General features: G+C 45.4%; 1 protein-coding gene, 1 long non-coding RNA gene and 1 other non-coding gene across 9 annotated transcripts in view; 2 read left to right on the forward strand and 1 right to left on the reverse strand.

Moving 5' to 3' along the window:
* The first annotated feature begins 26 nt into the window (after positions 1 to 26).
* LOC141419183 (uncharacterized) lies at positions 27 to 5,674 on the forward strand. 6 transcript variants are annotated; one of them, XR_012443830.1, is made up of 4 exons: positions 27 to 149; positions 774 to 871; positions 3,186 to 3,447; positions 5,364 to 5,674. It is a non-coding gene; the product is annotated as an uncharacterized lncRNA (long non-coding RNA). The 6 variants fall into 6 exon arrangements; XR_012443832.1 differs by having other exon boundaries at positions 3,362 to 3,508; XR_012443831.1 differs by having other exon boundaries at positions 774 to 865; positions 3,186 to 3,508.
* LOC141419335 (small Cajal body-specific RNA 15) lies at positions 4,517 to 4,643 on the forward strand. Its single transcript, XR_012444119.1, has one exon.
* The window catches only part of Fsd2 (fibronectin type III and SPRY domain containing 2), a 37,738-nt gene continuing 19,129 nt past the window's right edge, over positions 5,638 to 24,246 (reverse strand). For both annotated transcript variants that reach the window (XM_074061548.1, XM_074061549.1), the window contains exons 10-13: positions 23,064 to 23,197; positions 20,075 to 20,207; positions 10,200 to 10,376; positions 5,638 to 8,084 (exon numbers count right to left, since the gene is read on the reverse strand). In XM_074061548.1, coding sequence (XP_073917649.1) covers positions 7,832 to 8,084; positions 10,200 to 10,376; positions 20,075 to 20,207; positions 23,064 to 23,197 — 697 coding nt within the window. In that variant the 3' untranslated portion in view covers positions 5,638 to 7,831. The remainder of the gene's footprint in view (positions 8,085 to 10,199; positions 10,377 to 20,074; positions 20,208 to 23,063; positions 23,198 to 24,246) is intronic.

Below are 24,246 nucleotides of genomic sequence, written 5' to 3' on the forward strand. Positions count from 1 at the left end.
TCCGCCCACGCCCGGAAACCGGAAGAGGGTCTTGTCCGCCGGAAGGGGAGGGTTGCGTCGACGATTTAACGCCGGGTAGCTGGCAGCGTCGGTCGTGCGGAGCAGGGCGGGTGACAGTAGTGACCTACTAGGCAAGCTGGCATTTCAAGGTATGCAATGGGGAGTGGGGACAGAGGTCGCCCGGTAAGCGCCGCCGCCGAGCTTCCTGGCTCAGAGGGGAGCTCGTTTTCTTCGTCTGTTTTGAAAATGAGGTTCGTAGTCCACCGAGCTGTGGTGGGGAGATGGGGAAGGGAGAGGTCGCGCTCACAAAGTTTAGGAAAAAATACAGCGTCACACAGATGGTGCGAGTGGCTTACAAACCCAGGCGTTCCGGATCGGTGTCTCCTACAGGCAGCCGCACCTGTAGCTTTGTTTCCCTGTCCTCCCGCCCTCTCCCTCCCTCCCTGTCTGTCTCGCACACATACACACTCACCCCCACCCCTAATGTCTGCCCGTCTCCCTCTCTGACTCTCCTCCCTCTCTCTCTCTCGCTCTCTCTCTCTCTCTCTCTCTCTCTCTTTCTCTCTCTCTCTGTCTTTTTCTCTCTCTCAATTTTAAGGTTCTCGAACCTCCCTGCAAAGAGATTTGTTGTTAGAGATGGAATACAGCCATCTTGACCATCTCTCTCATTTCAGCTTAAACTGAAGTGCAGGGAGGAGACAGTGACAGGTGGAAAGTCACACAGCTTGCTAACGACATATCCAGGACTAAAAGCACAATTTCTTCATTTACAGCCTGGAATTCTTCTGCACCTCTCTGTGGATTGCGACGGGAGGAGTGAAGGACGACGTGATGGACGTTAACATAGAGTAGGGGTCCGTCAAAGGCAAGGGTATTTTGTGTCAGGAGTTGGCACTGTCAATCTGTTTTTTTATTATATTGTTGTACTGGGGGTACATTGTGACATTTACAAAAGTGCTTACAATGTATCATAGTTGAATTCACTCCTCCATCATTCTTTACCCCTCCCCCCATTCCTGGACTAGTTTCAACAGGTCTCATTTTTGTGCCTTTTTTTTTTTAACTGGGGCTTGAACTCAGGGCCTTCACCTTGAGCCACTCCGCCAGTCCTTTGTGTGTGTGTGTGTGTTAGGTATTTTTGTGATAGGGTCTCACAAACTATTTGCCCAGGCTGGCTTAGAGCTATAATCCTCCTTATTTCTGCCTCCTGAGTAGCTGGGATTACAGGTATGAGCACCAACACCCAGCAATCTATAATTTTGATGCTCTGTAGATGGAGATGAGTCTGTCATGTCACTTCTGTCACTCTCCATTGGGTAATGTGCAGAAGGAACAAAATGTGAAGATGGGACTCTATTTCCTCTTACACACCTTTGCACAGAAAGGCCAGGGATTGCTAAACAAGACAGCCCTAGAAGACATGGCTGACGACTTATTTCAGCTTTTGCCGTAACAGCCTGTGGAAATTTACACAAAGCTCTATTTGGGAAACCATCTATGAAGAACTTGTAAGTTGCACTCATGTCCAAGTGAGATGCTGAATAGCGTCCTGCAGTCAAACCTCTGCTGGCTTTGTAAGTAATAACTTATTGGTTTCAAGACACCCTTAAAAATTACTAAGGACCCAAAAGTGCTTTTGTTTTTTATCATTAATATCAATTATGGTATTAGAAAAAGCTGAGAAGTATTTCAAACACAAGAATGTACAAGCACACAGTCCGTTAATTGTCACAATGATGAATGTCCTCCCATAACACGAAGCCTCCACACTGCTGTTCACTCATGGAACCAGAAGGAGAAGGGCAAATGATGTCTTGCTATTACTGACCTCACTAACCTCTAGAAGACTTTCAGAGGCCCCACAGGGACCACATTCTAAGAACAACTGTTTTTATGCAGATGTTTCAAAATACCACCTAAAAGTGCAGCAGTAGGCACACAAGCTGTACCTCCAGGCATCATGGGGGAATACAAATAAGTGTACATTTTGTGTTCTTTTACCAGATGTTTTTTTTTTTTTTAGTGCTGGGGATTGAACTCAGGGCCTTGTCAGCGCCAGGCAGGTTCTCTGCCACTGAGCTATACTCCCAGCTCCCATTGCTTTTTTATTCAGACCAACTCCTAGAGAATCAAGAGCTCAGAAGGGAAGGTTATATGTCCTTGGATTTGGACGTAGACAAGCCAGGCAGTTTCTATTTCTGCTCATTCCCTTGACCAATTAATTCTTGCTCCCCTTCCACAGCCAGTAACCAGCACTGTTATAGCCTCCACCTTCCATCTCCCTTCTCTCTTCCAGAGTTCTCATGGCTTTTTAGTGGATAAAGAACTGTACAGGGAAATACCCACCATGAGTGTAGTTGTTGTATAAATGGATAAAATTCCTTACATTGAGCTAGGGACGTATCTCAGTGGTAAAGTGCTTGCTTAGAATGTGCAAGGATCTGGGTTTAATACCCAGTACTGCAAAATAAACAAGCAAATAAATAAATCTCAGGAAACCTTATATTATGTAGACATCCTTGGTAGATAATTAAATGTGGTTGTTTTGGGGGAGTTGGCTTGAGGTCCTTTGAAGCTTTAAAGGGCTGGGAACATATATTTCTGACTTAAAATAATGGAATGTCAAATCCCACTATCTGAAAATTCTAGCTATCCTCTTAGAAAATGATGAGGTTTCAGTAATGATGGGCACCTCCTTTTGATTTCTGCCCTATGGAGAATATATAAATTTGGCCAAAGTTGTCCAGGGCAGAAGGACTGTTGCTAGGTACTGAGCTATTTTAATTACTGCTTTGTATCACCTGTGAAGGGAGTCTCTTAAAATGATGCTAGATAGTTGACATTTGGGAAGGAAATACCTGTGATCTTCATAAGTTCCTAAGTTGGATATTACCTTTACAGGTGACAGTTTCCTCTATAATAAAATAGCAGATAGCCACTTAGTCATGTTGTGACATGACTAAGATAGATAGTTAAACTTTGTGGCCAAGGGGGCAATTTCCACACACCCGCCTCAAGGGATGATGAATCATGTTTAAAATCCACATATGTGTCTTCGGAATAGTCACAACTCCACTAAGTATTACGTGTGTCAAAAGTTTTCTTGCAGTAATGAGAAGAATGTTCTACACCACACATCTTTCCCACCGCCCAGATTCCCCTATATCTCTCCTCACTCTTCCCAGTGTGCTGTTACTAATGGGACCCCAGACGGAAGTGTGGAACAAAAGGAAGGTTGAGATTCACTGCTCCATATTTTAACCTCGCTCTCAAGCACACACACCCATTTGAAAGCTGCTTTGTAATAAAGAACCTTCTCCTTTGAATTGGAAGATAATTTGATGTTCCATTCCTCTTTCAGGTAAATGAGTTTCCTGAGAGCAAAAGGCAATTGTTGCCATGTTCCGGAGACTATGCGGGCCCAGTCCCTGCCTCCACGTGCTTACAGTTAAGTGGAGCAGACACAAGTCAGTGGCTGTAGTACAGCCACTTACATGTTCTCACATAGGTGCGTATGTGGCACATAGCTCAGCAAAGGCGAGGGAGGAGTTAGGCAGTGCTTCCCAGGGGTAACTTTTGAGCTGTCCAACCCTTAGGTGGACAAGGAAAGGGAGGTCCATTTTGGGTGCCTAGGAGTCAGTGGCTGGTTTCTGAATTGTAAATGGTACGGAAACCAGTATTGCTACCTTACAACTTTTTCCAGAGTGCTACCCTTACTTTTGGACAGAACTTGTTTCTCCTTCTTTCCCTCCCAATTAAGTGGGTTTGGGATGTGGAAGGAAGTAGGAGAGGAGGAAACTTTCTGCATGGAGAAGAGCAACAGGTTTACAAAAAAGTAACGTGCACACCAGGAAATCGTTTCTAAACCCGTTCCTGCCTCGTTCAAGCTGCAGTTTTGTTGATGGGGTTCCTTCCCAATGAATGGGTTATATTAGTGCTGTCAAGCCAGTCTGTTTGAATCTGAGGCCATCCCTTAAACTCCTTGAAGGGAGGTCTGCATTTAGGCTCAGAATGAGGATGGGGAGGCAGCAAGATTAGGATCTGAATTTCCCACAAAGACTTTTTTTTATTAGCTGCATGTTGTTTGAATCAGCTGTAAGCTGGTTAATTTACTCAGTTCACATCAGCAATAGTTTAAATCCTCTAAGATATTAGTAAATGAAAATATCAGAAAAGCCCAATAAAGAAGAAGCAGTCCATCAGTGAGTTGGGCTTAATTTTTTTCTGGCATTGGTGATGACAGAAGACAAGCCCTGAAGTGCTAGGACCCAGTAGGTGTGACAGGAACTGGCACCTGTGTAGTAGCAGCTTGCTACCATAGGGCAGTTGCATCAGGTCATAGTCACACTCCTTCCAGGAATCACTGTCCTAACAGCGGCTGACTAGCGGGAGTTGTTTTTTCAAATAACACTTCTACCTTGCATTTGGCTTAATAAAGTATTGATCACAGTGAGGAGTTCAGCTCTCTTAAAGCTTGGTGTTATAAATGACATGGTAAAGACTGATTTATGTTCTTCTGGAGACTAAGAAAATAGAGTCCTTGGAGTCAAGCCGACTCTGCTTTCAGCCTCCTACAGGAAAAGGTAGATAGAACAGGTCTTGTTTGCAAAATAAATTCAAGACCTACTTATCTACCAACAGCAATTAACACTTCCCTGCCTTACTAAAGAAAGGAGTAGGAAGTTACAGATGACAGAGGGGCAGAGAGGCATAGTGAGCTCATGAGGGTCTTAACTGTAATCGGCAGGGAGGTGACCAGAGTTTGGGCACGTGTTCAGTTGAAGAGAAGACTTCACTGCAGTGCAGTCTTCGTAGAGTCCAGAGAATTTTCTAGAAGCTGAACTTCCTTGGATAGAGACCAGTACAGTTAGTTTACAGAATGACACAGTGAATTGTGCAGTGGGCCACTTCCAGAGTGCGAGTTGTGTAAGACGATTTTAGCAGAACTTGGAGGCTGAGAGGATTGGGAAGGTGGCCCACTGCCCCTGCCTTAGCTCTGCTTCACACTGGTGACCAAGTGGGCGTCTACAAGTGATCGAGTGTCATGTGAATCAGCAGGACACTAATTTATTAAACCTACACTTTCCTAAATAAAAAGCAATTTAATTTTATCAGGAACCAGTGTCATTTTATATCCTAAGTCACTAACCATCTAATAGGTTCTGAATATTCTGACTATTAAGCCCTTGCTAGTAGTGTCTTACGCCCTCTCTTTTCCCACCCATTGAGATGAGGAGGGAGTTACAAAGTGCCACAGGCAAAGCCCGGAGAGCAGGTTTCATAGCATTTTTAACTGCTCAGAACAGGGATTGTGGTGACAGTGGTCAATGTTTAAGAAATCTTTTCCATTTTGTTTTTAACAGATGTACCAGCAGGTTGCACGTGGACACGGCCATGAGGTAAACTCTGCCCTTGTGGGCATTTAGTTTCATCAGATTGATCATGGGGTTTTAAGAAACTGGAATGTCTTACAAGAAACACAAGGTTTGGGGCTTTGTTCTACACTCACTTTTTCTTTTTGCAGAAGATGAGAAAGGCGTTTAAGCAAAAGTCCTTTGTGCTGAATAATTGTGATATTTGAACTTGATCCTCTGTCTTTTAAACTGGCTTTTAAGTGTCAAAGATAATTCTAGGTAGTTTTCTCTTGGTCAAATAAAAATTTTATTAAAATCTTTCAGGTGTCATGTTTTTATCCCCCGTATCTATTCACCTATGTACATATTGCAGTATGAAATACTCCAGAAGCCTAGTAGAAGCCTTATTACGATGTCAAATTCCCATTGGTAGTTTCTGTTTGCGTAGCTGAGCACGTGTGTGCGGGTATGAACATAGACACATGTGTACATACATACATGCTCAGCTACCGAAAGCTTGCGTGTAACTAAACCATTTCTGTGCTTACATGTGTCCTTGTTGCAAGGCACATGCCCCAGCTTCAGGGCAGGTGTATATGTAAGGGACAGTCACTAAGCTGTCAGGGCAGGTGGTTAACTCGGGAATCTGAGCTGCTGTGTGTACCAACAAGTCAGTGGACAAGAGTGTCAGTGCCAGAAAACATGAAAAGCTTGAAAGGGAAAGATTTACAAAGGGTTTACAAAGCTCGGTGATGAGATTAGGCACATCTGTGTTTAGAGGCAGCCACAGGGCATAGTGCCAGATGGTCTCAGTAACTGCTTCATAGATGGAGGTTTTATTCATAAGCTTTGACTGTGCTGTGTGCAGAGCTTCAGTGGCAGCTGGAAACATGAGCTGGAAAGCTGGACACCCAGGTACCAGGGGCCTGGAGACAGTGAGGCAGGAGGCTGGAGAGCCACCAGCTAGAGGCCACTTTGGTGCCTGAGTGGGCTGATTTCTTTAAAACACTGCATTTACTGCATACTGGTATTGTAAGTTTCTCTCAGGTTTGCCATTAAATCTTCCAATCCCATGAGACAAATCTTTTTCCCTTTGTTTGAAGGGAAATGGATGTGGAACGTAAGGTGACTTTTCCAGGGTCATAAGGCAGAGTAGTCAAAAAGTAGCACAAACCCAGGTCTCCTTGTTTCAGATCTAGCTCTACATTGTAGGCAGTTCCTAGAATCAGTTACAACTATAGTTTGTTTTTTTGTTTTGGTGGTCCTGGGATTTGAACTCAGGGCCTTGTGCTAGGCAGGTGCTCTACCTCTTAAGCCATGTACCCTGGCTCCTTTTGCTTTAGTTTTCCTTTTTTATTACTATATTGTACTGGGGATGCACTGTGACATTTACAAAAGTGCTTAGACTATATCTTAGTTAAATTCGCCCCTCTGTCATTATTCAGTAGACTCTCACATTTAACCTGGACCTTGATCCTATTTATATTGGCAGAGATGATGTCATGTGAACCTTTTGCTCAGCCTGGCCTCCAGCCACAATCCTGAGCAGCTTGGATTACAGGTGTGAGCTGCCACACCCGGCTGTAATGTCTTCTTTATGCTCATGTCCCAGTGTCCCCTCAGCATACCCAGCAAAGAACATTCAGGTGTGGACCGCATGTGCTGTGTGTAGCAGCAAGTCACACACTGTTTTCCCATTCTTGCCATCAAGCATAGCTGCCCCTCTGCTCCTCCATACTGCCTCCCTTCAGGTTTCCTTCACCCCCTGGCTGTGGGTCCTTTGTTGCAGCCAGGAAGGAGCTCTGCCTCCTTCTCATGGAGAGCAGTGGTTGCATGAAGACAGGATTCATGACTGCACATAGCTTTATTTGGTGTACAGCTGACATGATAGCCTGAGGCTCAAGTGAGGAATAAGGTGGACACTGTCCTTGCCTTCATGGAATTAGGCATCACAGAGGTGATCCCAAAGTTAGAGTGGTGAGAACTGAGAAGAGGACAGGGCGTTAGTGCAGTGGGAGGAACCTCACCACAGCAGTGCTACTGTCGGGAACAGGAGGGCAGAAGGCATTGAGAAGGGCTGGTTCACTGAACAGCTTCTCACCTCCTCATCTGTGTTCCTGACGGCTGGAGAATGTCACACGTGTACAGGAACTGAAGCCATTAAGAAGACGACCGCCGCACAGGCTCCGAAGGACTGGGAGACTCAGATGCTCTGCACATACACACGTAGTTTGAGCACCTGAGAGCCCTGTGAGTTCCTTTAGTCCAGTCCTCATGACTACCCTAGCATCCTGCAGGCAGCAATGCATAGAGCTAGAATCCAGGTCAGGTGCACTGGTGCCCACACACCAGTCTGCCAGGTAATAAGGACCCACGATAATGCTGGGAGTGTGGTGCTCATTCACGAGCAGACTGCCGGGGCGAGAGGCTGAGGGGGAGGCCGAGGAGAGAGGCCGGAGGCTGGACGGCAGGAAGGCCTAGTAGAAAGTGACGTGCTTTGGCTTTGCAATACCATTATGTATCTTCAGACAGCCAGGCTTTTCCAAGGAAAAACAGGGATGTACAAACTGGTGAAGTTGACAGCTGAAAGTGTATAGGTGCTGAGGGATGTCTGCATTGAAAAACGACAGTCGTGAGTTTTCATAGTCTAACAGAATGCCAATCTTCCTGGGGGAGACTGTGATTCTTATATCTGGAGTTGTCCTGTTGTGTAGAAATTCATACTTGTGCCTGAAAAGTAGAGGTTGATACAACAAAGCTTCAGAAATTCTGTAGATGAGCCATTTGCCGATGATTGCATATCTTATCCATTCTCCTGTAATTCTGTCACTGCCTCACACTAAATGACTACTAAGATCATAAGTCATTTCCAAAATTATACTATTTCCCTTTTCTAGCATTCGTCCTAGGAAACACTTTTTCAAGCTCTGTTCTTGGGTTTTATTTTTTTGTAATTTTGGCAGTACTGGCATTTGAACTAGGCAGGTTCTCTACCACTTGAGCCACTCCAGTCCCAAATTCTGTTCTGGAGCAATCTCTTCCTCCAAAGAAACTTGTATATTAAGTCGTGAATTTCCTCTGCCTCTGACATTTGACTTCAAGGTTCAAGTGTGCAGATCTTTTGTAATAAAGACATCTGAGGTCTTTTGTGTGATAAAATGAGATTTTTGGTAGAAACTCTGTGTGCACAAGTGCTCTGTGGCATCCGGTTCTTAAACTTCAAACCAGGCGGACACCACCATCACCAGGTCTGTCACCATCCAGCATAAGGTAGCACTAGTGCCCTTTAACTATGCTCTGTAAAACCAAAACCAGCTACAGGCCTGGCCTAACCCTCCAGCTACAGACAACAGAAGAGCTGTGTGCCAGCACGCTGGTTCCAGCTCCTCAGATGAACACTTGGAATCAGATCCAAAGGTGTCAGCAAGTCAGCCTATCTTCATCCCAGTTACTGTGAGCTTCCTTTAGCTTCTTAATGGAGCCAAATTTGTCTTCCTCCTCCCACTTTCCTCACCACTAATGTGGGCCAAAACCATGAATCAAAATCCATGAGTCCACTGGAGACCCTACCCTCCTGTTTTCATCCTCCACTTGTAAGTTCTCATTCTCCCTTCCCTCTCCTTCCTCCATCCCTCTCCCTCCTACATTTTTCCAAGATAAGATTTCAAAAACACTGCAATACCTCCAAGCCTGTGTCTGTCCTTCCTTGGTCATTTTTCTGCCTTGGGTCTCCACCCCTCCCACTTCACAGACTCCTTTATTGCCCCTCAGGTTTACTTGGCCCTTGTCTATGTCCTCGCTTTTCTCAAGAAGTGGAGACTTGACCCTTCATCTTCCTTCAGACAGAATCCCCATTACAGCTCCATGCATGGTGATTCATGCAACCCCAGGATGATTTCGAGACTTAGCAGAGTAGTCTGAGTGTCATGGGAAGAAGTTAGTGTTCCCACATAGAGTTTTAAATGATTCCGATGCAGGCAGTGGGCAGAGAACCCCAGATGAAAGTTAACAGGCTCCATCAAGGTAAACAGAGCCAAATTTACAACAGGTGCTGGGAAGGAAGGTGGAGTTCTGTCACATTTTTTTTTTCTCTGTGTCTGTGGATTTTATTCTATTTTTTTGAAGCAAAGGAAGGTTGTAACCATGGCCTTCTAAGTCTGAACATTTTATCCATGGGCCTGGGCACCATGGATCTTTTTGCAGCCCTAAGGAACTGCTCCCAGGAGGAAGGACAGTGCTTGTCAGAAGCCATGCTCATCAAAACACATTTACTTAAAATATGGAACTGGGCTTCAAATCAAGCCGTGCCCACTAACACTGGAGCTGAGCACCAATGAAAACTCAGTTGTTTGGTTTCAGAAGACTATCTGCAGAGCCAGATTGCCTGTGTGTGCATCCAAGCTCGGAATCACACGGGGTGGACCATGCAACTGCTGTGAGAGTGGCCTGACTTCTGCAACTGAATGGTAAAGGAGATAATGCAGGTGAAAGCATAGAACTGTTCGGACTCGAGCTTGCCACAAAGTTTAGCCATTTTATCTTAAAACAGCTCTTTTCTGGCAGCACTGTCTGCTCACACCTGTAATTCTTATCTACTTGGGAGGCTGAGATCAAGAGGATCGTGTTTCGAGGCCAGCTCAGAAAAATATTTCACAAGACACCCATCTCCAAAATAACCAGAGCAAAATGAACTGCAGGCGTGGCTCAAGCAGTAGAACTCCTGCTTTGCAAGCCTGAAGCCCTGTGTTCAAACCTCAGTCCTATCAAAAAAAAAAAAAAAAGAAATAAAAACCACTTCTTACATGAATCTCAAATTTTAATCTCATGTATCTGATTTTATTTTACCTGGATGAGGCAAATGTGTGTCTCATGCACCAGGAAAGGCAGTTCGCTCCCAGGTCCTCCTGTTTCGGGACGTCTTCAAAGGCCACACCAACAGTGTAGTCCACACGCTCGTCCACCTCCACCTCCCAGTAGTGGCGTCCTCGGACGGGAATTAAATTTCCCATGACAGCAACACACCTGGTTCAGAAAGTGGAAGTGTGGGCTGGGAATGCAGCTCAGTGGTAGAGAGTTTTGACTAGCACACACAAGGCCTGAGTTCTACCTCTAGCACTAAAGAAAAAAAAAAAAAAGAAGCATGTGTGATTTGGGGTGCCCACACCTGGCTGTGCAGGTGGGTCAGTCAGTAGGTGTCCAGTGAGTGTGGAGGAAGTACTTCCTGACACCACACCTGTGAAGCACCCTGAGCGCTCGAAGCCCAGCTGGCTGATGCTGTGGATTAGAAGACGAATATTACACTGCCTGGTAATGGGAGAGGAATCACTGAACCCATAGAACAGTTCCTGTTTGCTATTAAAAATGGTTGGGAGGCTGGGTACCATGGCTCACACCTGTAATCCCAGCTACTCAGGAGGAACATCGGTTCAAAGCCAGCCCGGGGAAATAGGTCATGACACCCTATCTTGAAAAACCCATCACATGGAGAGATTCCAAGATGGCAGCTAGAGGGAGGAAGCAGAAAGTGTGCCTCCTAAAGTAAAATCTTGGAGATACACCTTACAGGAAAAACCACCAAGAAGAGGCAAAACTTTGACTCCTCCACACTCCCAGTCCGTGCATAACATTCCCACTCCATGTTCAACGGAGAAACCAGGAAGGCTACCGCGCCACCGCCAGACGGCAGCACCCAGATGGCTTGGGAAGATGCGGACCACAAGGTGACTAAGCGGCAAGCAGTTCTCCCACAGACAGTCCTGGGCCAGATCAGGATAGCCCCCTGGACAGACCGACCCCCACCCAGGGAAAAAAGAAATAAAAACTAATAAGCAATAACAACAAAAAGACATGTAGCAAAGAGGGCGGGGGGGGAGGGGAAATCCCTCATGGAACTGTAAATAAACAAGCCAGGTTGGAGAAGCAGGAGCAGCAGCACACGCCCAGCAATCAGGAGCGGGAAAGCTTGTAAAAGCCGAGGTGAGAGAAAAACTGCACAGGAGAGGGGGGAAGATCCACTTCCCACGAGAGCTGTAAATAAACAAACAGGCCTGACAACGCGGGGCAGTGTCACCTTTCCCAGTGCTTGGAAAGGGGAAAGCTTGTAGCAGAGGCTCCCACACAGGAGAACTCTGAGCAAACAAAGCCTGCGGGGCCAGGTGAGTGCTAAGCTCACCCCAGAGAGCTGCATAAATAACGCCTCCAGCAACAGCAGGCTGACAGCAGCGGGCAGGCAGCCACAGCCGCAGATACCATTCTCAGAACTGTCTCCAGACTCTTTTTTTTCCTTTCTCCCTTTGATGAGAAAACAACTGAACTATACTTGCATGCTGAAAAACTTACTGAAACTGTATTGCACTTGAACTTGGGACACTTTGTGGGTTTCTTGTTTTGTTTTTTTGTTTTTTTCCCCCTTTGATGAGACAACTACAGAACTACTTCTGAGACACCATCTCCAGGATTAGCGGCTGAGGGACTAACACCAAAATTATTAAGACTGAAACTTTATTGCATTTGAACTTAGAGATTTTTTAATTTTTTAATTTTTTATTTTATTTTATTTTTTTTTTTTACTTGACTTTTTTTTTCAATCCTCTCTCTGTCTCTCTAATGCCTGTTCAGCTTACTGTTGATTGGTACACTATCTCTCCCTGTTTATATCTTTGAAACTTTGGTTGGTTGGGTTTTTTTTTGTTTGTTTGTTTACTTGTTTTTCCTTCTTTCTTTAACTTCTTTGCTTTCCCTCTCCTCTCACCCTTCCATTCTAAATATCACCATTGTTATTATTACAAGCTAGAAAATACTTAATTGCACACAGTACAGGGACAGTATCAACACCAAGGGCAATGACAGGAAGATAGAAAAAACAGGGAAACCAGTTTCCCCACAGCAAAAACTAGTACAGGAACCAGAGGGAAATGAACAAAACAGATACTCAGATCCAGACTCCAACAAAATGAAGATAAACTATGCCAAAGGACCCAATGAAGCCCACAAGAATAATCTAAAAGAAGAAATACTACAGGTACTCAATGAGAATTTTATAGAGATAATACTGGATATGGTCAACCAAAATGTACAGGAGACACTCAAGAAATTCCAAGACAACAAAACTAGAGAATTTGAAAAAAGCACGAGAAGAAATAAAAGAAACCACAGAAGCACTGTATAAACACCAAAGTGAAACAAAGAACACGATTAATAAAGAGATTAATGAACTCAGGTCAAAAAAAGACAACATTAAAGAGGAAACGACTCAGGATATGGAAAACCTCAGAAAAAAGAACGAAACAGAACTGCAAAACAAAACGGAAGGCCAATCCAGCAGAATAGAACAAACCGAAGACAGAATCTCAGAACTCAAAGATGAAATGGTAATTAAAGGAAAAACCAAAGAACTATTAGTTAAACAACTCAAGACCTGTGAAAAGAAAATGCAAGAACTCACTGACTCCATCAAAAGACCAAACTTGAGACTCATGGGCATCGAAGAAGGAGAAGAGGTGCAAGCGAAGGGAATACGTAATCTATTCAACAAGATAATAATGGAAAATTTCCCAAATCTAGAGAAAGATATTCCCATACAGATGCAAGAGGCCTCCAGAATATCAAACAGACCAGATCAAAATAGAACTACCCCACGACATATTATCATTAAAACAACAAATACAGAGACCCGAGAAAGAATACTGAAGGCTGTAAGAGAGAAAAAGCAAATAACATACAAAGTTAAACCCATCAAAATCAGAGCAGACTTCTCAACAGAAACATTAAAAGCAAGAAGAGTGTGGGGTGAGATCTTCCGGGCACTGAATGAAAATAACTTCAACCCCAGGATACTCTACCCAGCAAAACTATCATTTAAAATAGATGGAGCAATAAAAGTCTTCCACGATAAGCAGAAACTAAAACAATATGTGACCACAAAGCCACCACTACAAAAGATTCTGCAAGGGATCCTGCACACAGAAAGTGAAACCCAACATAACAATGAAAGGGCAGGCAGCACCAAAGTACAGGAAAAGGAAAAGCAAGAAAGTAGAGAGTAACCTCAACTTAGGTACACACAATCAAACCTTCAAACAACTAAGACAACTAAATGACAGGAATCACCACATACCTATCAGTACTAACACTTAATGTTAATGGACTTAATTCACCCATCAAAAGGCACCGTTTGACAAAATGGATTAAAAAAGAAGATCCAACAATTTGTTGCTTATAGGAGACCCATCTCACTGACAGAAATAAGCATAGGCTTAGGATGAAAGGCTGGAAGAAGATTTACCAAGCCAATGGCCCCCGAAAACAAGCAGGAGTAGCAATACTTATCTCTAACAAAGTAGACTTCAAACCTACATTGATCAAACGAGATAAAGAAGGACATTCCATACTAATAAAAGGGGAAATAGACCAAAAGGAAATAACAATTATCAACCTATATGCACCCAATGTCAATGCACCCAATTTCATCAAACATAACCTGAAAGACCTAAAAGCATATATTAACTCCAACACAATGGTTGTGGGAGACTTTAACACCCCATTATCATCAATAGATAGATCATCCAAACAAAAAATCAATAAAGGAATCCTAGATCTAAAATATACAATAGATCAAATGGACCTAGTTGATGTCTACAGAAATTTCATCCAACTTCTATACAATATACATTCTTCTCAGCAGCCCATGGAACCTTTTCCAAAATAGATCATATCCTAGGGCACAAAGCAAGCCTCAGCAAATATAAGAAAACATAAATTATACCATGCATTCTATCTGATCACAATGAAATAAAACTAGAATTCAACAACAAAAGTAAAGACAAAAAAACATGCAAACAGCTGGAAACTGAATAACTCATTGCTTAATGAACAATGGGTCATTGATGAAATAAAAGAGGAAATTAAAAAGTTCCTGGAAGACAATGAAAATGAAAACACAACCTACTGCAACCTATGGGACACAGCAAAGGCAGTCCTGAGAGGAAAGTTTATAGTCATGAGTGCATATATTAAAAAGATTGAAAGATCCCAAATCAATGACCTAATGATACATCTCAAACTCCTAGAAAAACAAGAACAAGCAAATCCCAAAACAAATAGAAGGAGAGAAATAATAAAAATAAGAGCTGAAATCAATGAAATAGAAACCAAAAAAAAAAACATACAAAGAATTAATGAAACAAAAAGTTTGTTCTTTGAAAAAATAAACAAGATCGACAGACCCCTGGCAAACCTGACTAAAATGAGGAGAGAAAAAACCCAAATTAGTAGAATCAGGAATGCAAAAGGGGAGATAACAACAAACACCATGGAAGTCCAGGAAATCATCAGAGACTACTTTGAGAACCTATATTCAAATAAATTTGAAAATCTAAAAGAAATGGACAGATTTCTAGATACATATGATCATCCAAAACTGAACCAAGAGGAAATTAATCACCTGAATAGACCTATAACACAAAATGAAATTGAAGCAGCAATCAAGAGTCTCCCCAAAAAGAAAAGTCCAGGACCTGATGGATTCTCTGCTGAATTCTATCAGACCTTTAAAGAAGAACTGATACCAACCCTCCTTAAACTGTTCCACGAAATAGAAAGGGAAGGAAAACTGCCTAACACATTTAATGAAGCCAATATTACACTTATCCCAAAACCAGGCAAAGACACCTCCAAAAAGGAGAACTATAGGCCAATCTCCTTAATGAACATTGATGCAAAAATCCTCAATAAAATAATGGCAGACTGAATTCAACAACACATCAAAAAGATCATTCACCACGACCAAGTAGGCTTCATCCCAGGGATGCAGGGGTGGTTCAACATATGAAAATCAATAAACGTAATAAACCACATTAACAGAAGCAAAGACAAAAACCACTTGATCATCTCAATAGATGCAGAAAAAGCCTTTGATAAGATCCAACACCATTTCATGATAAAAGCTCTAAGAAAACTAGGAATAGAAGGAAAGTACCTCAACATTATAAAAGCTATATATGACAAACTTACAGCCAGCATTATACTTAATGGAGAAAAACTGAAACCATTCCCTCTAAAATCAGGAACCAGACAAGGATGCCCACTATCTCCACTCCTATTCAACATAGTACTGGAATTCCTAGCCAGAGCAATTAGGCAAGAAGAAGGAATAAAAGGAATACAAATAGGTAAAGAAACTGTCAAAATATCCCTATTTGCAGACGACATGATTCTATACCTTAAAGACCCAAAAAACTCTACTCAGAAGCTTCTAGACATCATCAATAGCTATAGCAAGGTAGCAGGATATAAAATCAACATAGAAAAATCATTAGCATTTCTATACACTAACAATGAGCAAACTGAAAAAGAATGTATGAAAACAATTCCATTTACCATAGCCTCAAAAAAAATCAAATACCTAGGTGTAAACCTAACAAAAGATGTGAACAACCTCTACAAGGAAAACTATAAACTTCTGAAGAAAGGGATTGAGGAAGACTATAGAAAGTGGAGAGATCTCCCATGCTCATGGATTGGTAGAATCAACATAGTAAAAATGTCGATACTCCCCAAAGTAATCTACATATTTAATGCAATTCCCATCAAAATTCCAATGACATTCATTAAAGAGATTGAAAAATCTACTGTGAAATTTATATGGAAACACAAGAGGCCACGAATAGCCAAGGCAATACTCAGTCAAAAGAACAATGCAGGAGGTATCACAATACCTGACTTCAAACTATATTACAAAGCAATAACAATAAAAACAGCATGGGACTGGCACAAAAACAGACATGAAGACCAGTGGAACAGAACAGAGGACCCAGATATGAAGCCACACAACTATGAGCAACTTATCTTTGACAAAGGAGCTAAAAATATACGATGGAGAAATAGCAGCCTCTTCAACAAAAACTGCTGGGAAAACTGGTTAGCAGTCTGCAAAAAACTGAAACTAGATCCATGTACATCACCCTATACCAAGATTAACTCAAAATGGATCAAGGATCTTAATATCAGACCACAAACTCTAAAGTTGATATAGGAAAGAGTAGGAAATACTCTGGAGTTAGTAGGTATAGGTAAGAACTTTCTCAACGAAACCCCAGCAGCACAGCAACTAAGAGATAGCATAGATAAATGGGACCTCATAAAGCTAAAAAGCTTCTGCTCATCAAAAGAAATGGTCTCTAAACTGAAGAGAACACCCACAGAGTGGGAGAAAATATTTGCCAACTATACATCAGACAAAGGACTGATAACCAGAATATACAGGGAACTTAAAAAACTAAATTCTCCCAAAACTAATGAACCAATAAAGAAATGGGCATGTGAACTAAACAGAACTTTCTCAAAAGAAGAAATTCAAATGGCCAAAATACACATGAAAAAATGCTCACCATCTCTAGCAATAAAGGAAATGCAAATTAAAACCACACTAAGATTCTACCTCACCCCTGTTAGAATAGCCATCATCAGCAACACCACCAACAACAGGTGTTGGCGAGGATGCGGGGAAAAAGGAACCCTCTTACACTGTTGGTGGGAATGTAAACTAGTACAACCACTCTGGAAAAATATTTGGAGGCTACTTAAAAAGCTAGACATCGATCTACCATTTGATCCAGCAATCCCACTCTTGGGGATATACCCAAAAGACTGTGACACAGGTTACTCCAGAGGCACCTGCACACCCATGTTTATTGAGGCACTATTCACAATAGCCAAGTTATGGAAACAGCCAAGATGCCCCACCACTGACGAATGGATCAAGAAAATGTGGTATCTATACACAATGGAATTTTATGCAGCCATGAAGAAGAACGAAATGTTATCATTCGCTGGTAAATGGATGGAATTGGAGAACATCATTCTGAGTGAGGTTAGCCTGGCCCAAAAGACCAAAAACCGTATGTTCTCCCTCATATGTGGACATTAGATCAAGGGCAAACACAACAAGGGGATTGGACTTTGAGCACATGATAAAAGCGAAAGCACACAAGGGAGGGGTGAGGATAGGTAAGACACCTAAAAAATTAGCTAGCATTTGTTGCCCTCAACGCAGAGAAACTAAAGCAGATACCTTAAAGCAACTGAGGCCAATAGGAAAAGGGGACCAGGAACTAGAGAAAAGGTTAGATCAAGAAGAATTAACCTAGAAGGTAACACCCACGCACAGGAAATCAATGTGAGTCAACTCCCTGTATAGCTATCCTTATCTCAACCAGCAAAATCCCTTGTTCCTTCCTATTATTGCTTATACTCTCTCTACAACAAAATTAGAAATAAGGGCAAAATAGTTTCTGCCGGGTATTGAGGGGGTGGGGGGGAGCGGGAGGGGGTGGAGTGGGTGGTAAGGGAGGGGGTGGGGGCAGGGGGGAGAAATGACCCAAACATTGTATGCACATATGAATAAAATAAAAATTAAAAAAAAAAAACCATCACACAAAAAGAACTGGTGGAGTGACTCAAGTGGTAGAGCGCCTGCCTAGCGAGTATGAGGCCCTGAGTTCAAATCCCAGTACTGCCAAAGAATAAATAAATAGTTGGGGTTCAAAGCCAGAGTGCCACCAAAAAAAAATTAAAAATCCTCACTACCAACAAGTATAAATCCAAACTTTTTTTTGGCAGTACTGGGGTTTGAACCCAGGGCTTTGCACTTGTCAGGCACCATAGCTCGCGCCTTGTGCTTTTTCCTTCAGTTATTTTTTATTGGTGGTGATGGTGTCTTAAGAACTTTTTGCTTGGGCTGGACTTGATCCTAGTTCCTTCTGATCTCTGCCTCCCCAGTGAGTGATAAGAACTGCCCCTTCTGCAGCCTAAGCCACAGCTGGTTTCATCCCTTGCAGAACAAAGCCCCACTGTCCCTTATCTCCTGCCACCTCTCCTCTCTTTGTTTATCCCTAGCCCTTGCTTTCTCCAACGTGCTACTTAAGTCCAGACCCACTGAGAGAAGCTGCTGCGCCATTTTCTCTCAGCCAGCCCACCTGCTTATTAAACTTTGGACATGAGATAACTCTCGTAAGCCTCCTTTGTGTGTGGTGTGTGGAGTTTTCCTAACACCCAGTAGCTCGGATTACAGGCATGAGCCCTGGTTCCCAGCAAATCCAATTTTTTTTTTTTGCATCAAATCCCACCTTCCCTGCCTCATCTTCCACCTCTTCCATCATGGGCCCTGTACTGGAAGCATACTAAACTGCTTGTAGTTCTCCAAACAGGATCTTTGTGACTGTATGAAGCACTTATCTCCCTTGTTGACCTAGAGAACTCCTACTTAAACCTCAAGACCCAGCCCCTCCAAGAAATCTTAGTTTGGACTTCCACAGTGCTTTGTCCATGCCTCTGCCTTCTCTTTCATAGGTGTGGCCAACATGGGCTTCTGCCCCAGTTGAGGATCTAAGTCTTAAGGGGACAGAGGTCTTCACCCCTTTCCCTGCAGCACAATCAGATACACTCATTGGTCACAGGAGACTAAAATGGCTTGGCTAGACCCCAAAGAGCCAGGAACAAAACCTATTTCGAGTGACACGCCAGACCACCTAAGCAGGACTTGCAAAGGAGATGGCCGAGAACTTGTTTTGCGACACCAAAGGGCTGACGTTGCAGAGAGCTCACACAAAGGAAAAGTGCCGGGGGCTGGAGGGTGGTTGAGTGGTAGAGTTCCTGCCTAGCAAGTGTGGGGCCCTGAGTTCAAACCCCACTACCACCAAAAAAAAAAAAAAGACAAAATAAAACAGAGAAGAGTGCCAGCCAGTGGCCTGGTCAAAGGTGTGTCTCTCCTCAGGACCAGGCTTGGCTGGAGCCCAGCAGAGGAATCTGTCCCTGGTCCCATAAGGGTAGAGAGACTTGGGCACAAAGAGGCCAGAGCTGGGTGCTAAGTGCTGAGGCCGATGGCTTGGGAGGAAGCCAACGCGAGGGGACTGCCTGTGTCAACAGCGGCAATCAGAAGGGCCACGGGTGACCTCTGCCGATTCTTCCTCCCCTCTGCACCCTGGGTGGAAGGGCAGTGGAGGAAGGCGAAGGCTCTTCCTCTACAAGCCAGCTAGAGGCTCGGCTCAGAGGTGCAGCCAGGTAGGGACGTCCAGGACAGTTTCCCTCAACGACCCTTCCAGCTTACAGGAGAGCCCTGTCTTCTTGGAAAATCCTGTGGGCATTTCACTCGATCTTCCAAGAACTCTGTTTGCCTTGACTACCAGGAAGCTGAGAGGCCATGTTTCCTGTTTACCCTGGGAACTGAATTAGCTCTTGCGCTGAGCATCTGTGTCCTTTTTCTCCTATTGCTTTGGGTTTTCTATCCTGCTGCGCATTTGCCCCTTACTGTCTTTTCCACATCCTGGGAGAAAGAAGGATGGTATAAACAAGTCATTTCAGCATTAACTGATTACTGGGCTCTAAAATGCTGGAGACAGACAGACAGCACCTTTGGTGAGCCCCTCCCTCAGGTCACGCTCAGTGCAGAGCTCCCTTTAGGAGTACTTTAGGACAGCCCACTCATGGCCACGATTCCAGCAGGAAAACCCACTGGGCTGAGCCAAGAGACCAGATCCTTGCTGTGTTCTTCACTCCCTGACTGTGTCCCACGGCTCCTCCAGCCTGGGATCCACCCTTCCCAGCAGCCACTTCAGGCCCTTGGCCTCCCCACCAGGCTGTGTCTGTTTGTCATAATCCGATTTTCCCTGAGAATCAGTGTGGGTGGGGAAGTTCCCAGGACGTGCGGTCAGCCAGTCAAGTACCTGGTAAACCGGGTATTGCTGGGTAGTGGCTCCCTGGCGAGGGTTTTCCTTTCACTCCGAACCACTGTAAACCCATCTTCAGAAACAGTCAGCCACGGATGGCAGGTGTCCTTGTTCAGGTGAAAGGAGCTTCCTGTTGGGGAGGGAACATCCGGAAAAGCCTCCAGCTTGTCATTTCATCCCTGTCTCCACCAGGACTTGTGGGATTGGGGGAGCACTCTATGCCTGTGGGATCCTTTGGGATCCACAAAACCCCAACCCTGGCAGACTCCTAACTCACCCATGGGGAAGGATGGCAGGTACCATGCTCTGAAGCTGAGCCCTGAACTAAGCAACTTGCCGGCCTCGCTTCCTTCGGCCCTCGCCATTTCCTTCAGAGCAGGTGTTTCTGCTCCCATTTTGTAGATGTGGAAACTGAGGACCGTGGTTAAGAAACTAGCTGGCGAATGCTAGAACTGGAGTTTGAACTCCATGGTCTCTCGTTCCACAGACCACACTCTTAACTTGTAGGTGTGCTTCCTAATCCCGGCCTGCCACAGGGATTAGGAAGGAATTTAGGGAATTCTTAGTGATCCACTGACAAAAGATGGCAAAATTCAGCATTCAGCCAGGCACTGGTGGCTCATGCCTGTAATCCTAGCTGCTCAGGAGGCAGAGATCATGAGGATTGTGATTCAAAACCAGCCCAGGCAAATAGTTCCCGAGACCCTGTCTCAAAGAAACCCTTGGCAAAAAAAAAAAAAAATTCAGCATTCACCTCAAGTTAGGAGAGTGGGGAGAAGGAAGGTGCTCAGTCATCCCCAAACTACGATTAAAATGCAGCCCTGTGGGTGCAGTGGCTCATTCCTATAATCCCAGTTACCTGGGAGACAGCGATCAGGAAGCTCTCAGTTCAAGGCCAGCCCTGGCAAAGAGTCTGTGAGAGTGCATCTCAACCAATGAAGAAGCTGGGAACGGTGGTGTGCACCAGTCACCTCAGCTATGGGAAGCATACACAGGAGCTACTCTGCCAATCCCAATATTTAAAAATGATATAGCTACTTGGGAGGCAGAGACAGAAGGACTGAAGTAGGTTGAAGACCAGCCTGGGCGAAAGTTATCAAGACTCCATCTCAAAGACAAGCCAGTCACAGTGGTACATGTCTATAATCCCAGCTACTCAGGAGGCAAGTGTAGGAGCTGGCCCAGGCAAAAAGACCCTATCTAAAAAATAAAACTAAAGGAAAAGGAAAAGGTGAAGATGTGGCTCAGGTGGTAGAGCTCCTGCCTAGCAAGAGTGAGGCCCTGAGTTTAATCTCAGAAAAGGAGAATCTATAAGACTCTATTAGATGTATTAGAATCGAATAAAACATCATTTAATTTAAAAATTCCGTTATTAGGAACTTAGTGAGTCACTCCTCGTCGTTTCTTAGCCACACTCTTTTCCTGGGTTCTCATTGTCTGACCCTCCGGTTAAGTGTCACTAGCAGACTTCACAGTGACTTGCCCAGTGCCACCCGCTGGGCACTCCCCTTGCTCTCTGAGCTGACGGCATAGGAGGCCAGTCCTACCTGGCACTCCATACTGTGTGGCCCTTACTGCCCACTCCCCGTCCCAAAGGTGAGCATGTCATTCTCGTTAGTTCCTGTCCACTGAGATTCCAGAAACATGGGACTCTTCCTCTAATTCAGCGAGGGCAGAACGACGTCTCTGCTCTGTTCTCCTGTATTGAGTCAGCCAGCACCTGACATTCCGAACCATCAAGCCAGCGCAAGACGGGGAGGAGCCCAAGGGCCACACCTAGCAGAAAACCTGTCCTGCTCTGTGGCCTCAGGCGGCCGCTGGACCTCTCTCTCCCACCGGTGTGGAAGGAATATAAATGGGGTTCGTCACAGACCTCTTCCGGCATTGGACACGGGGACAGAGTGACACAAAGTCTCTCAGTGAAACAGACTTTGTCCCCGAGCCCTGGCCAGGTTCCCTGCTTCTGCAGCCTGCCTGGAACTCACCCAGTCCACTCCGCCAGCCTGAGGCAGATTTGCTCTGTGAGGGGTGGGGAGGTCGGCCTGGCTGTGGGCACCTCAGCAAAGCCCAAGGAGCAGAGCTGTAGTGGTGCCAGGATGCCGGGGGACACGGATGTTTGCTTCTTTTCTTTTTTTTTTGGTAGTGCTGGGGTTTGAACTCAGGGCCTCAGGCTTGCTAGACAGGTGCTCTACCACTTGAGCCACTCTGCCAGCTCTTTTTACTTTATCTTTCAGGTAGTGTCTTGTGTTTTCCCCAGGCCTGCCTGTACCATCCTACCTCATAGCTGGGATCACAGATGCACACCACCACACCTGGCTTGTTGATTGAGGTAGGGTCTCCCTAACTTTTTGCCCAGGCTGGGCTTGAACCTTCATCCTCTGCTTCTTGAGTAGCTATGATTACAGGCATGAGCCACCTGCCTTGCTTGTGTGTGGATGTTTTTAGTGACGTCTCTACCAACTCAGGACTTGGATGTGAGATGTGACAGTTCTCTGACACGATGGTGGCAGATGGGAAGGGACGTGAGGGCCCCCTGTGGCCAGCAGGTCCAAGGAGGGGGCTGGACAGGGTTGCTGAGTCAGCCTGTAGCTGGGGCAGGAGGTGACTGGGCTAATGGAAGGAATGGGGAGGTGAGTTGAGGCCAGTGGCTGTTCCCAGGGCTTTCACAAAGACCCCGCCCCAAGGGAGGGGGTCAGCCTGCGTATACCCAGGTATCTGGGTCACCAACTCAGCAGGACAAGTCTCTGGCCCACCTGAGGGCATGAAGGAAAACCTCAGTTCTCATGCTTCCCTGTCACCAGGGAAGTGGGTGCCTTGGGCCTTCAGCCTCTCCATTTGTAAAATGAACCCTCGGGGACTGGCCTGCCATGGGCCCACACCTACGCCTCCTCCTCTTCTTTCTGGAAGTCTTAGCAGCCCCGGATCTGCCGCAAAGTGGCCACTTTGGGTCCCAGAGAGTGTGCTGAGTGTGTGGCGGGGCACAGACCTGTGGTGTGCACCGTGGCAGACTCGCTCCGGGCGCTGGGGCCCCCCACGTTGAGGGCTCGCACGTAGATGACGTAGCTCTGCCCGGGCAGCAGCTGGATCAGCGCCTCGCAGGTCGGGATGCCCACAAGAGACCTGGCAGGGGAGTGGAGCCAGACAGCGTGGGCCGGGGCCATCGCAGCCAGGGTTTTGTTACAAACCTGTCACGCACCCACTGTCCTCTGGACCACAGCAGCACAGCCAGACTGTCGCCCTCCTTGCTGTCCCTGCTGGGGACAGCTGTGGACCATTGGGGACAGCCATGGGCCACTGGGGGCCGCTGCCTCTTGGGAATAATCCCCCTCATTCCAACTGTGCCACACAAGAACACAATGCCACAACTGCCACTGTCCCTATGCCTGTGGTTGCTGACCCCCAGAGAAAACTTCAGTGCGGTGCCCGTTTACAGATACCACAGCTCAGCCAGACGAGGCCAGGGTGTCCAGGTCACCTTGGAGACTGCAGCTCCAGACAGAAGAGCAACTTTTGCTTATTCACTCAATAGATACTAACTAAGCGCCTTAAGTTTCCAGCTGCTGTATGAGGAGGCTCTGGGGGGATCCAAGCTGCCTTTGCTCGTAGAGTTTGCAGTCGGGGGAAGAGAGGCATTCCTCAAGCAGTCACTGGGGTCACCACGGCAACTCCACAGTGTGTTTTAGAGTGTGGTATATGGGGGGATTTTGAGCTGAGCTCGGAAGAATGACGGGGGTAACTGGATGAAAGGAGGATAGAGAAGTCTCCAAAATAAGAAAAGAACGTGCAAAGGCCCTGAGGCAAGAAAGAGCAGGGAAAGTATTAGGAACTAAAATATGAGCAATATGGCTGGAACCAGAGAGAGGGGTACTGGTGAGGGGTGAGCAAGAGAGGTAGGAAGGGGCTAGAGCCCGGGACGGAGTTTTGCTTTTCCTTCAGCAGTGGGTGACATGGTTAGATTTGTGCTGGGAGAGGAAGCAGGGCCTTGGATCACCCCACCGGGACATGCACAGACACCCTGAGGATCCCGTCATGAAAGGCGGTTTCAGGTGCCCGGTGCTCCTAAACGCTCAGCACAAGCTGTGAAGGAGTCAGGGTGGCCAGAACCACTGGACTCCCTGTCCGACTCCTGAGTCGCTGTTGAAGTAGACAGCCAAGGTTGGCCTTGATCT

The sequence above is a fragment of the Castor canadensis genome, chromosome 19, assembly GCF_047511655.1.
Source record: "Castor canadensis chromosome 19, mCasCan1.hap1v2, whole genome shotgun sequence".
Classification (NCBI taxonomy): domain Eukaryota; kingdom Metazoa; phylum Chordata; class Mammalia; order Rodentia; family Castoridae; genus Castor; species Castor canadensis.